The following is a 14,945-nucleotide window of genomic DNA, read 5'->3' as shown; positions in this document are numbered from 1 at the left end:
ATTTAGTAAAATTAGTGAAGTGGTCCATAATTAAATGTTGTATAGGCTTGCAAATATCCCCCTGAATTATTTAAGGAAAGAGGGCTCAAAGTCAATTTTTGACCGAGATGATCTTATGACAACTTTTCTTTGTGAGTATGCTTTGCAATGATATTTGTTGGACACAACAATATTTTTGGTCTTTAAACGATGTCCTTGCAAATTTATAAAAATCTTATGCATCATTGTGGACCATGGATTGCCAAGACAGTCATGCCACAACATAAAAGTTATCCGGTCAATGAACTTATGATTCATGACATCATAATCTTCAACTACTTTAATGGTTGTGTAATACAACCTACAAAAGAAAGTAAGTTGTTTCACCTTTGACTTTGCCAAGTTATAACTAGCCGGACTCAAAGGTAGACTTAGAGTTGAACTTAGAGGTGGACGTAGACTAGTTGTGGCCACTTCTCCACTAATGGGAAACATGGGCTCAAACTTGTACTCGGATGTTGTGGAGAGTTTGTTGGGGGATAGATCTGAGGCGGACCAAATCATGAGCTATCTATCTACGACTCACAGCATCGCCGAGATCATGGTGTTACTCTTCCTGCACCAAGTGGTGCTTTGTTAGCTACTCTACTAGACTCTAAGGTGGACTCAGAGAGGGACATGGACTCGTTGCAGCCACCCACTCTGCTGATGGGAAATATGGGGTTGGATTTGTACTGGTTACATCTGAGGACCAAATCATAAGCTATCTATTTTTGCCTTACAATATCGCCAAAATTGTGATGTTATGCTTCCTATACCAAGTGGTACTTTATTAGCTACTCCACCGAACTCTGAGGTGGATTCCGAGGTGTTGCAGCCTCCTTCTCCACCGATAGGAAATATGGCTCAAAATCGTATTGGGACGTTGTGGGGAGTTTGTTGGGCGATATATTTGAGGAAAACCAAATCATGAGTTATCTATCTGCAACTCACAACATTGCCGAAATTGTGATGTTATGCTTCCTACACCAAGTGGTGCTTTTTCAGTTACTTCATCAAATTCTAAGTTTCATGCTCTATAGACGCCACCCCCTCAACCTTAAACACCATCAATCACTCAGGCTTTGTCATTTAGGCATGTATTTAAGTGCAACCAAAGTTTTAAATACCTTACTAATTCTACCCTATAATGAAGAATTCATTCCTAGCTAAAATCATCCTTCAACAAAGAAATGTATATGTGGACGACAATTTGTCTTTGTCATCTTCATCCATTTCAAATAAATCATCGCTTCATTTTTAGGAGTTGTGCATAAATGGTGACAGTCGTGGTCACCGATCACTCTGCTGAGTTCGGATTGGTTGGAATAAGATTCATGCTCATCATTGGGTGAAGGCGGTGGACTCGTTTTGGACACATGCTTCAACTCATGACTAATTTGAAACCTCTGAATTCGTCTTTATAGAAGTTAAGAAAGAACTTGCCTTTTCATTGCTCAGCTTCAAGTTGAGATGTTTGAAGTATATAAAGCACAAACACTTGGAGAAGTTCATTCATGAAGCCCTTTGACTTAACTTAACTGTTGACTTTGACTTTTAATCTCAAGTTACTTTCCTCTTCATTTGTACCTATGACTATATTTTCGATGTGCGATTCGTAGGTTTCTTTTGAACGAGATAGTGGGTTGACTCAACTCCTCTAAGTTGATTGTGAATTAAATCCACAGTTTAATTCTTCCTATTGGCAAAGGTCAATTGTTGAACCTTACATGACTTCCATAAACCATAGTTGATGCCTAGTAGGATATCATGACTATCCAAGCTAAAGAGCAATGGTGAAGAACATATTCAAGTTGGAATGACCGTGCAATTGAATCATTCTCTTGTGTAATACTCCTCATTCACATTGTTAGGTTATGGAAACATATGTCACAACCTTAATGTGAATTATGTCTTATATGATTATCCTGGTAATGATTTGAAAACATCTTCTTTCAAATCTCATCCACTACTTTGTGCAAAGATTTGATCAATCATATCTCAGGAGTATTCTCTCTCTCCTTACTAAGAGTGGAGATTCCTTATTGTACATTCATTTGTCTCTATGACTTTATTAAGAGTCCCGATAAGCACCTTTAGGTCACATTTATAACACAACTGTATAGTACCTTCAAAGACAAACAACATAGCCACAAGATAACTATGATGTCTCAAGTCTAACGATTAGTTTGCACCATTGCAACTTATGATTTCTAGTTTGACATGTGAGTAAAGACTTCAATTCTAAAACTCATATTTTTTATCGTGTTCAGTGTACTTGTTCCCCTGCAAGCACCTACACACTTATCTTGGTGTCACTACAATTCATGACTTGAGATCTTGTCATTCTCTAATCAGAGAAGATATAGTGTGCACTGGTCTTTGTTGAAGATCAATGCCCAATTGATAATCCTATGACCAGGAACACTTTTAGGATATAACTAGGAACCATGAGAAGTCACAATATATGCAATCTCATAACATAGTTCTCATGTCCTCTTTCATATCCCTAGGAATATTGTTGTTTTACATTTATGATAATAGAATAGGAATCATGATTTGAAAACAATTGTTCTTGACCACAAATACTTAATAAGTCATTACAAAAAATGTTCTTAACATTAACTATTTCATAATTAATTGACTTTAAGGACATACTACTAACACATATATGATCCATTGCACATATCACTTTAGTTAGACTAGACGTATTTGGACACTTTTGACCATTTGGTCAATTTATGGTAATTTTGTGTTTGTCTTTGGGCTTGTTTTAAACATTAAGCAAATAGGCAAGTTTGGGCCAATTTAATGGTATATGATTGGATCCTTGGCCTAATAAGAGTGTATGGATCCACGTAGACTACCTTAACGTGCTAATCAAGCATAAATCTGTTATAATTAGTTAATAAAACATATATTGCATGAAGACATGCAAATGGGATTTGATTGGATTTGATTAAATCGGAATTAAGATACGACATTTCACCTTTTCTTACCTAAGTGATCTGGGATTGTGTCACCATCCCATGGTCTCACAGAATCCGCATTTAGAGAAGGTGTGAAATAACTTCTTCATACTTCATCTTTGCTCAGCTTCAAAGTGAGATGTTGAAAGTCTATAAAGCATTGTTACTTGAAGGTTTTCATTCATGAAGTCCTTCAAAAAAAAGTAATCCAGTTTAATTTTGTTTTCTTTGATAAGGAGATATGTTGCTAAATTAATTAGTTTCGTTATGAAAATATTGATTGATGTTGGGTTACTCTCACAGTTAAAAAGGAAAAGGAAAAGAAATTCTATTTCAAGAATGTTTTGAGGTCGCTTTTCTTCCAGTACTCATCCTTGGATTTGGAATCATCGTAAGGAGAGGGCTGGGGGCTATGTTGGGACGAGATTGAACGTATCAATATACATTTCCTTTATGTCAACTAAAGTATGTTCCTCCAATGAGTACATGTAACCCTGTTAGTGCTATTTCAAAAAATCTTGTGGTCTAGACAAATTCAGACTTTGGTGATATAATTATCATTAAAAACATGACCCAAAACCCAAAATAGAAGAAGTTGAAATTAATGGATGTAGGGTAACTAATTAATCCGGTTAACTAATGAATTTGGTTATAATTGTAGAAGTATCAGCTCGAATTCAATTTGTCGCATCCTTGTTCTATCAACAAAAAATAAAAATAAAATTTTGTGTCTATATTGAAATGTGGCAACAAAAAAAATGTCCTAGTTAAATTAAAAAGGTTAAAGTCAATATTCTTTGCATGGTCATCCATGTGCATGTACTATATGTTGTGACAGTCATTACTGCTTCTCCAACGAATGGACATGTGTCATACTTTTATTGGATGTAAAACAGGGTATTATGAAAATGAAACCTAATTACCATTATACTCCCCCCTCCCTTTACCTAATTTCTTCTACACACTTCTTTTCCTCTTAATTCCCTAAGGCCCCGTTTGGTTCGCAGAAAAGATTTGATGAGAAATAATTTCCCATGTACTTCCCAAGGTATGAAAAATGGAAGATTCCTTTCCCATGTTGGTAATCTTGGGAAAGTAACAAGGAAATACCACTTTATTTCCTTTCACATGTTTGGTTTGTGTAGGAATGTAAAACAAAGTTTGTTTAATTTTCCAATTATACCCATATGAAATCAAATAAAAAAAGAATGCATTTAATGATATATTGTAATTCTAAATTGTTAATAGGGACAAAATGGTCATGAAAAATGTGCATTTAATGTTGGCTCATTTTCTCAAACTTTCTCATGAGGAGGAAAACAAAACTCAAGGGAGGAGGGGGAACCATGTGCCAAGCAACCATTTCCCATGTGTCAGGCAACCATTTCCCATGTCTGGACTTACCGAACATGGGAAAGTAATTGATTTCCTATCCCCAAGTCTCATTTTCCATGAACCAAACGAAGTTAAATACAAAAATCGGTATGAGCTAGAGAGCTAGAGCTATAGTAAGAAATTTCTAGGGTTTTCCTCTTCTTGATGAGAAATTTAGGAACATGAATGAATGAAATATGTTTTGGAATTTTTATGAACATGAATGTAATGAAATATGGATTGGAACTGTTATGAGATTGAAATTTTTTGGGTCTAATTGGAGTATTTTTAAGATTTCCGTTCCTATTTATTTTACACACTATTTTACTTTAAATTTGAGTTTAAAAGTTTCAGTGTGAAAAAAAAAAGCCAATATCAAATTGGTTAATTGACTGGGTTGGTTAAAAAAAGAGAATTGAACAAATATTGTGGTCAACCCAAATTGAACCAACCTAACACATTTTGTTAATTGACATTTTTGGTTCAAAATTTGGTTCATTTTCGGTTTGACTTGATTATGATTCTATTTAATTCTGAATAATGAGGACAAGTACTTTATTTTTTACCATAAAGATTTAAACTTTTGTCTTTGAAACAAGGGGCGCTTCTGATTCTGTAGGTGCTTGAAACAATTTTGTCTTCTACATATTACTATATCTCTAGAGTCGTTAATAAATTCCAAAATCCATTTCGTCGTCCTGTAGTGACAACCGTCTTTTTGATTGGTACTAAAGGAGTAGTTCCCCACCCGGGAGCTACTTTACCATATTCTGAATTCAATGGTTCCTTATGAACTAACCAGAAGGTTACAATCCGTAAATCCAATGTGGGGTGTGGAGGGTTTTGATCCTTTTGTTCCGGGAGGAATAGCCTCTCATCATATTGCAGCAGGGAGGTCAAATTGGATATGTTATTATTGGAATAATTGTTGGAAACTCAAATGGTGGATACATATTTTGCTTGTGCTTAATCTTTTCTGATTATACTAGAAATCGTATAAGAACTCTAGGACGGGAGGATTCGAACCTCCGATTAGCGGGACCAAAACCCGTTGCCTTACCACTCTTGAATGGAAATGGGAAAGAGATGTTACACCAGTTTCTTTGGAAATGGTAAGATCTTTGGCGCAAGAAGGAGTTGTAAATCCTTAATCTTCCATTTTTATTATCCAGCCTCAATTTTAGTTTGGGATTAGGGCAAACAGATTAAATCAGTTCGGTACTAAGTTTTGGGCCCAAAACAAAACCAACTAAAACCGAGCCTAAGTCCAATATAGTGTTCAAGATATATTTGTAAGATTTATTAGAGTTTGTGTAAGTATTTATAAATCATCAATAGTTGATATATGAATATGGAAATAAGACTATAGTTGGGGAGGTTATTTCTAGTTAAATATTTTTATTTTTATTTCTAGGTTAATGGGTTTGGATTTTGTTGACAGAGTTACTTTCCGATATGTGACCACGACGTCGTATCGTAATCCACTGTGGAGCTTGAACGCTTTATCTTCCTTGTTCTCTCGCGTCCGTGTGTTGAAAGCCAACGGAACCCTCTCCTTTCGTCCTAAAAAACGAAAAAATACAAACAGAACCCTCTCCCTTCCTCTCGTTTTCGAAATTCCAATTTCCCGCCTTCTCTTCTCTCAGTCTCACACTCTCGCGCAGAGAGGTAGGAGCCAACCATTCAGTCTTCTTCATTTTCCCTTATCATTTTCCTCTACTCTTCGTTCTTCATCATCGTCATCCTCCATAATTTATTGCTATTAGGGTTAGGGTTTTCACTTTTGAGAGGCCTCAGGATTGCAACCGCCGTTGACCCTTTTGCAAATTACTGTAAGATCCCCCTCCATTTTGCAAACTACTAAGCATTACTGTTTTTCTGTATTTTTATTTTTCTCAAATTTTGCTCGCAGATGGAGGCTCTCTACTCCAAACTCTACGATACGTACATGAAACTCAAGGTGTTCTGTGCTCTTTCCCATTTATTTCCTTTTTCTCTGTGCTCCTTTTTTTTTTTTTTGCTTAATCAGTTAATTGAATATTAATTTTGGTCAGGAAAATTTGAGGTGAAGGAAATGGAAAGTAAATTTTTGTTTTTCTTTCTTTGTTGTGTGTTTCTCAGTTTTGAGTTGATTTAAAAAAAAAAAGAAAAAAATTTTTCTGTTTAATCTAATTTTTTTGTAGCTGCGTTTTCTCTCTCTAATTGTTAGTTGTTGTTATGCGGTTTCAGTCGAAGAAATGGTCGGAGTTGGATAATGTTAATAGAGATCAAGAAGTAAAGTTCGTGGATTATATCTCGGGTATGTATTTCTCCACCGTAGAATTTGTTATAATAGTTGCATTTGATCTTCTTTTTAACATGAGTATTTGCCATCGCTGCAACTGAGGCTCCAACTTTATTCTTCTCTCTGACCCAACTTTGTTGTTTATTTTTTCGGTTGCAGCTGCGGAGCAGGTAATCCAACAATTGAAATCTGAAAATGAGAGGTTGCTTTCACAAGTTAAAGATCTGACAAGTGAAGTGGCTTCTATTAGGCATGCATTTCTAAGTTCCATTGGATTTTCAATTAGTCAACCTTTACGATAGCCTTCATAACAGGCTTTTAAAGCATATGTGACATCGATTGCAGGTCCGCCAAAGATGAACAATGTACCGAGTACCAGGAGCTTTTAATGGAAGAGAACAGGAAGAGTAAGATATCACTGGTCTGCTTAATTATCATGCCTGTGTCATCTGGATCCTTGAGTTTCTTCCTCTGTTCTGGGGATGAATTTTATAGGAATTATCTATTCACGTAAAGTATAGATTGTGATCTTGGTGAAGCCTATATTTTGCCTTCTGATAAGAACTAACATACATTAATTATAGGTGTTTGAAAAATCAATGAAAATAGTTTTTGCATATATTTGTTTGAAAGATATAATAAAGAAAATATTGTTTTTATTATTAAACATGTTGAACTCTTGTGCTCAAATTCTTGTTATACTTGCAACTTGCAAATTATTAGGTTCAACATGTTTTGACACATTTACACATGAAGAACGCCATTTTTATCTTATTCATTTATTAAATCGTTCTTTCCTTAGGCCAAATTGTTTTAATAATGTGTTGGTTGACTCTTCCTGTTTCTTCTAAAAATTTTAACTAGCATTATTAAATTTGTGCACAAAGCCATTCCTATGCCCTCCTGCACTTGAAGATTTGGCACTAGGAACTATTCTTGGTAAATGTATTCAACACTGATCAGCATGTGCATAATGTTGCTTAACATGTATGAACTTCTGTAGTTTGCTTCTCCCATGCTGTGATGATCATTCAATACCTTTTTCTTTTTTTGATGGCTCAAATTTTTTGGCAGATGAAGAACTTTCTGAAGAAGTAGCGAGGCTCCGAAATCTGCAACAGGGGGGAAATTTTAGCAGACTGAAGGATAGCAAAACAGACAATGGAGGAGTGTGTACACCTGCTAGTGGTCAAGTATCAGAAGAAGCAGGCAATCAGTCACAGAGAAGAAAGACACATAAACGTAGGAGGCAATCCCTGTCTGAGACAGAGGATATAGTTATGCCTTCTAGCAGTCTTCAAGATGATGAAATCCTAAGAGAATCTGAAAAGGACTTGCACAAGGGAGCCGTGCCTAGTGGGTCTCTTATAACTGTTCAACAGGTATCTGATAATCCTATCGAAGTATATATTTTGAGCAGAAACTTATTGGCTCCTCCTTCTCTGACTAATGTTTTTTTTCCAGCCACAATGCTGTAGAGCTATTGAAAGACCAGGTATGTGTCTTCGTTTCTGAAACTGAGGTTACTGCTAGTTTACTTGTTCATATGGTGTTGGGGTTATTTTATATGCTATGTCTTTTTCAAGGTGGTGATGTTAACCCAACTGGCCAAGCTAACTGCCTGTTTCAAGTGCTTGTTGAGTATCTGGTGGATTTAAAGTTCTCGACTGTTAGTCAAACTGAAGAAATATGTATTTCAGCTGTGCATCAATCAAGTGGTAATTCCTAGAATATGTGAAGATTCTACATTTTAGTTTGAAATTTTTCCTCAAATGTGTTTTTCTGTTTTACTCTGCTAACTTGTTTGGTTGTTTTCTTTATTTCCTCTAATTCCCTATAGTAAGATCCAAGATTCTTTCCCCTTTATTTTAAAGGGTGACAGTATAGCCAAAGGGTCACTTATAGAATTGAATCATGAAATGAAATGTAACTGCCTAGGGTTAGTTAACACTTCTGAGAGGCAACACGAACTGTTAGATATTAGAGTTGAGTTAAAGCTACTAACGAACCAAGCCACTGGCAGACTACTCAGGCTTGGCTTGTTACTAATGCAATCAAGCTTGAAAATTGTTTAAGATTAGATGTCCTTATGAGACTGCTTAGGGCAGACGATGTCTTAGAAACTATCAATAGGGGTCTTATCCACCATTTTTCTGCTTTAGAATTAAACAATTCTGATTTTTTACAATGCCAATTGAACCTACTACCTGATGAACATTAATGCAACACAAAGCCACTAGTCAATGGACCAACGCTTTTTTAATTAAACAATTCTTCCACCCATGGAAAGGAGAAAGATAAAATGATGTAATGACTCTTGTTATTAATGAAACTAAACCCACACATCAATGGGAAAAATGGCCTCAAGATTATGAAAACTGTAGGCTTAGTTTCTGGACAAGATTACAATTGAATATAAGATGTAGGGTTGTATTGGAAAGGTCTGTGTATATGTTCTGAATTTTGACATAACCTCCTATGCTCCTATAGTCATGCAAAATGATATGTGAAAATATTGAAAAATCAAATTTCAACAGGTACAGGTTTCATGCAGTTAAAGTGTGTTTAGACAATCCAAATATAGATTTTTTTTGGGTATCCGATGTTTTCCATTTTCAGAATTCATTATTTAAAAACGTACTACCAAATGCATTTTAGAATTGTTCCTGTATCTGAAAAGCGTACAGATGTTTTTGAAAATGTAACCGAATGAGCCTTTAGCTTCTTGTTCATTTTGTAATTAGTTTGTATTCTGGATGTTCCCTTCTTCAAATTGGCAGGAAATCAAAATGCAAAAAAGAATAAAAATAATATTTTCTCTATTGATGGACTCATATATGATTGAATCCATGTGTAATGCTGACACTCTTGCCTACTTCTTGGAAGCTATGATAATTTGGATTGCTTGACACCTAGCATTGATAAAAAGAATTCATTCATGTACACAGAAGTTTCATTGTTTATGGGAGTGAAGCTTGCGTTATACACTATGTGTGCTTCATTAAACAGTGAAACAAGTACTCCATGGAAGGATTATCCATAATCCTCTAGAACTTACTAACAGTACAACTAACGACAATACATCTAAAAGAACAAGACCCTTAAGATTTCACAAATGACTCAAGTTACTTCCGCCCTTCCAAAACCACATTAAGGAAAAAGAACGGAATAGGATTTGAATTTCACCAAGTGCAATTTGATGTTTTTCCTAATGTATGTTGCTTCATCTATTTTGAGTCATCTTTAAGACCTGGTAATGTTTTGTACTGGGAGAACTGTCTGCTTTTATTTGTACATGTATATGTTGTGAAACTAAGGCAATATGCTATGCATTTTTTTACTAGTGTGGTTTGTGGTGAGTAACGTAGCATATACTCTCTTTAATATTTTCTCATCTGAAGCACTATAATTAAGGTTTATTCTTGAACTATCAGAGTCACAGCCCTCTATAGTATTTTGCATCCATTTGGCATTTTCAGTTGTGCATGAGTTTGAAATTAAATATAAAGACTTCTAAGACATTTCTGTGTGAGATCTTGAAAATGTAGGGTTTGGCAACTTAATCCACTGAATTAGGCTTTGGTCGCTGTATATCAGTGCCCGGCTCAAGGCAGGATTACTAAAAAGAAAGTACTAAAAATTAATCAATTGACTTTCAACACTGAAAGTTGGTTTATCTTTTTCGGGGGGGTTGGCCTTGACAGGTTATGGGTTATGAAATCACGTTTCTATATCTTTTCCTGTTTTTATTGTTTCTTTTTCAACTTGAATGGATTTCATTGTCTCAAGAATTAGTTGTTGCATATCAAAATTTGATGATTATATATGGTTCTGACAGGTTACTCCTTCAATCTTACATGGGTGAATAGAGGTGGTGGAAAGGAACCAGAACTTCTGTACCGCGTCTTGTCCTTGGGGACATTTGAGAGGGTTGCACCAGAATGGATGAAGGATGCCATAATGTTCAGCACAACCATGTGCCCTAAATTCTTTGAAAGGTTATCCCGAGTTGTCAAGCTGCACGCATAGCCACCCCCTTTCTGTTCCTCTTTTTCTTAACAGGTTGGTGACTGGATTTCTGTTTCTGACTGCGAGAATGTGAAATTATAACTTACTGCTTCTGGGCTATATACCAGGGAACTGATTACTTAGTCTCGTGTAGCACTTGTAAAGTGAGAATCTCATGTAGCACTTGTAAAGTGAAAATCTCCTTGTAAAGGAATTTGATCCCATTGGTTTGCGACCTTTGTTTTGAGGAAAAATATATGTTAAAATTATGATTTTGTCCCATGATCCTCTTGAATATATGAATAATTCTGCAGCAAGGTTTGAGCAAAATCTAGTCTCTTTTGGAAACGGTATCGTTGTTGATAACTTGCAGTCTTTTTTGTCCGGAGTTCTTCTATCATGAATTGGTAGTTGCTTGTTTGTCAGAAATCTAGACTTCCCTTGATCGTAGGTTGACTTATAAGATCTATGCTCGAGTGCCACAAATGATGTATGTATGCTGCCGCCCACCAAGGCTTAAGTTCTTGTGTCTTCAACGAGCTGTGAATGGCTTGTTAAGATGATTGTGCGTATAGTCATGTATTGTTTTTTTTTTTTTTTTTGGACAAAGGGATATTATCGAGGAGAAGGCAAACACATTGCCAAAAATAGGACAAAGCGTAAGGGTTTTGGTCGGACTACCCTCTGACAGGAAACTTTACTCATGAATCCATGATAGGGCTTTCCCCTCCTCCCATGAGTCAAATCCACAAAAACTCGATCGGGAGGTTCGTCAAACCAATATATATGTAAATCAAATCCCCCAAAGTGATATATATTGACACTATATTACCGAAAATCAAATCAGATTGGGATGGATCAAAATGCCATGCGATTAATATTAATTCTCACTCCCTTCAACTTCCAGTTCTCAACAATGGATGCTAAGTGAGAAGGATCCAAACATTTTGCAGGGAAAACTACGTCAAATGTCTGCATTAACCTGTTTGGCCATTCTTACCCGGTTAATGTATCACTTTTTTTAAAATAAAAAAAGGGTTAATTACAATTTTGGTTATTGGGGTTTGGCCCGATTTTAATTTTGGTCATTGCACCTTTAATTTTCCGATTTTGGTCATCACATTTTGCATCATTAAAAAATCAAGTCCAATTGGAAATTCCGACAGTTAAGACACAGGTGGTGCGTCCGACAGGTATTATTACCTTTTCGCCTCAGCCCCTTTTTCAAAAATCAGTGTCGCGGGCGATTTCTTCTTGAAAAAAATTTAGGATTATGGAATTTGGGGAAAAGGTGGTCGATTTCGAGGTATATAGTTCGATATCATCCAATTGATGAAGATTTGATATGGATGTTGTGGTTATGCAAAGTTGTTGTATGATGCAGGGAGTGATCGGTGCATAATTACAAATCATTTTGTATCATTCTAACTTATGATTTGGTTTTTTTTTATTTATAGTTAAACTTGTGTTTTTAATCTCTTTTATCTTTGTTTCAGTGTATTAAGCTTTGAGACTCATTTAATGCATTTTGGAGTCAAATTAGCTCAACGATTGTGTCTGCAGATCAGCCAACTTCACGGATTAGACTGTACTTGCTCAGGAAGAACCAGATAATGAGCCATATATCATTGGAAAGATGCAGAAGTCTAGTTTCTAGAGCATTTCTACGGTTTATGATTCCAAGTCTTCTAGAGGAAGTTATGCAAGTTTTGGCAGCTTAAGAACATCTCCAACTAATATGTCAAAAGTGTCACATAGACATTTATTGGTTAGAAATAACATCTCACATCACTCCAATCGAATTATCAAAGATGATGTGGAATGAAGGCTGGAGGTTCAGCTATTACTTTTGACATCCCAAAAGCAAGATGTTAAATGAATATTTTATTGTTTTTTAAAAACAGCTGGCTTTTATTATTTTTCTTCTTTATCTTGAATGATTTGACTATTACAATAATATTTATTTGACATATTGGGTGGAGTGTAAAACTGTGGAAATGTCAAATTGCCATATCAGCCATCAAATTTAAATTTGATGTTTGGTATTTGACATCTCCTTTGGAGATGCTTTAAGGTCAAATTCGGTAGCATCTGCATCACTAGGCCAAAAAATGACATTTGAAGGTCTTTCTAATTTTTTCTTGAGCTGAGCTACATATACTTGGAAAGATAAGACAAAGAGCTTCAAGATCCATATTTTTTCAGATTGGAGGAACAAGCCCAAAAAAAGACTGCAATGCATTGTCATGCATGACATATGCATGAGCTAATTGTTTGTGGTGGGATTTGTTAGTGGAGTTTTACAGCAGTCAAAGGAAATAAAAGAAGATGAAGTGGGAGCTATAACACTAAGCCTAAAGACAAGAGGAATTGTTTTCAAATGCAATTATGTGTTAGGAGAAGTGAGTGTGATTAGTGCACTCAATTGTATAATTAGATTTTTACTTCTTCTAGGCCTATAAATAGTGAGGTTCTCCAAGCTTGTAAACACGCCCCAAGCGAGGGAGCTCTCATGCTGCTCCTTCTATATTAGCTGAACAGATTCGTTTTCCTAAATCGTTATTTAGCAGTTTTGCTTGAGTACAAGCATTTGGTAGAAGCTCTCCATAATCACACTAATGTGGGGCTTGGTCCCACAGTTCTAGCACACCTGTATAAGAATCTCCATAGCGCTACTCTAGACCATCCTCCTGAATATCTCTACTCCGGGCACATTCTGGATGATCCAAATCGACTGCAGTCTACTTCCCAGAACTGAGGTTTCCAGACATTGTTCTGCCTGAAGACCAAGTTATGGCGCTTCTCTTGATGTCGATAGAAGTACCTAAGTGCTCCATTGAAGAATATTTGATGTTCTTTAGGCACTGCACCAAGAGATCTGTTGCCCAGTGGCAGGTGGTGCTAAGAAGAAGCTATCTTGGTTCCAGCCTGCATACATGCTTTTTGAGAAGGAGCCTAAGGATGAAGAGGCCAAAACTGACTTCAGGAAGAAGTTCCTGAGCATGATGTTGATTCGGGACTTGCCTTTTGGTGGTGGCAAGCCTCCTAATTATCATTTGGGTGTAGATGTTTATCATCCCAACTTCTGTGCTAGGCGGTTTGGTTGTCCCCAGCTTATTGCACTGAAGTCTTATAGAAGTTGAAATCGAGTTCTTCTTGGAGAGATGCAAACGATTTGGACCTACACAAGGATTGCAGATGTGCAGTGAACAAGATTAACAATAGTGTAGGTGCTCTTTACCCCTCTTGGGAGCCTAATTCTTGCAGTTCTGGCGAATTTGATGCTTGGTGGAAGGCTAGATTCTCTAGTCTGTCTGATGCAAGTACCGCCACGAAGATGCTTTTTGATGGCTGGGATGGTTGGCCTGTCTATGCATAACCAAATGCCAGGAAATTCATCGTGCAGATGCTCAAGGGTATAAATGCCCATGTGACTGAAGGTAAATTTTTAATTCTGCCAAGAAATTCAAGGGTATAAATGCCCAGGAAATTTCTCCTCTCCCTTCCCTTCTCTCCTTTCTCTTCTTAAAATTTCTCAAACACTTTCTTCTCCCTTCTCTAAAGTTCTCAAACACTTTCTTCTCCCTTATCTAAAGTTCTCAAACACCTCTCCTTTCTCTTCTTCTAAATTCTTCAAACACCTCTCTCTTCTCTTCCAAAATTCTTTCCTTTTCTTCAACAAAGTCTCTAAGCTCTCAAACACTTCTCTCTTTTCTTCCTCAAATTCTTTTAGTTTCTTTAATGTTCTCAATTGTTGTACAAAACCCTTTGCTTCTTAGTTGTAATTTATTTTTCTTTGTAATGTAAATTTTTTTATTAAGTATTCAAGTTTGATTAGTTTCCAAGTTTCATTTACGGTTCTTGTTCTTATTCATTATGCTTATAAGTTAATATGCTAGTTTGAATAATTGATCACCATTAAGGCTTGCATGTTAGCTATCGTGGTTCGAATTAAGAGTAGACACCATGCTTTAATTCGAATTGAACTATGAATATGAAGAGTATGTATGAAAATTCAACAACAAGGATTAGACGCATGCTTGGTTGTTTAAAACATTCTTCTATACTTAATGGATTTCTAATGCTTAGGTTAGACAACAAATGATCAAATTAGGGAATTACGAATACAAGGTTAGGACCAAACACCATGGCTTAATCATACTTTGGCTAGAATCAATCCATGATTCTGAATTGAACTTGGGAACTTATTTGGTTGAGTTAGTTATTTTCTTTTTTCTTTGTTTTATGTTCTTTTGATTTCATTTCTGTTTTGTGTAGGGAAATTGAATTGG

The 14,945-nt window shown here is 36.0% G+C and overlaps 1 protein-coding gene across 2 annotated transcripts; it reads left to right on the top strand.

Moving 5' to 3' along the window:
- The first annotated feature begins 5,891 nt into the window (after window positions 1-5,891).
- On the top strand, window positions 5,892-10,933 carry TTN9 (titan9). Of its 2 annotated transcripts, XM_016792890.2 has the most exons (10): window positions 5,900-6,029; window positions 6,128-6,193; window positions 6,274-6,321; window positions 6,591-6,660; window positions 6,805-6,895; window positions 6,991-7,052; window positions 7,720-8,027; window positions 8,110-8,140; window positions 8,232-8,363; window positions 10,484-10,933. In XM_016792890.2, exons 3-10 carry the CDS (start codon window positions 6,274-6,276, stop codon window positions 10,672-10,674), a joined length of 933 nt encoding a protein of 310 aa, XP_016648376.1. In that variant the 5' UTR covers window positions 5,900-6,029; window positions 6,128-6,193; the 3' UTR covers window positions 10,675-10,933. The 2 variants fall into 2 exon arrangements, with proteins under 2 accessions (XP_008227212.1, XP_016648376.1); XM_008228990.3 differs by having other exon boundaries at window positions 5,892-6,193.
- Window positions 10,934-14,945: the final 4,012 nt, after the last annotated feature.

The sequence above is a fragment of the Prunus mume genome, linkage group LG3 (assembly GCF_029339155.1).
Source record: "Prunus mume cultivar Tortuosa linkage group LG3, ASM2933915v1, whole genome shotgun sequence".
Lineage (NCBI taxonomy): Eukaryota > Viridiplantae > Streptophyta > Magnoliopsida > Rosales > Rosaceae > Prunus > Prunus mume.
The sequence above is the reverse complement of the archived record's forward strand: the minus strand, read 5'-3'. Positions and strand labels throughout refer to the sequence as shown.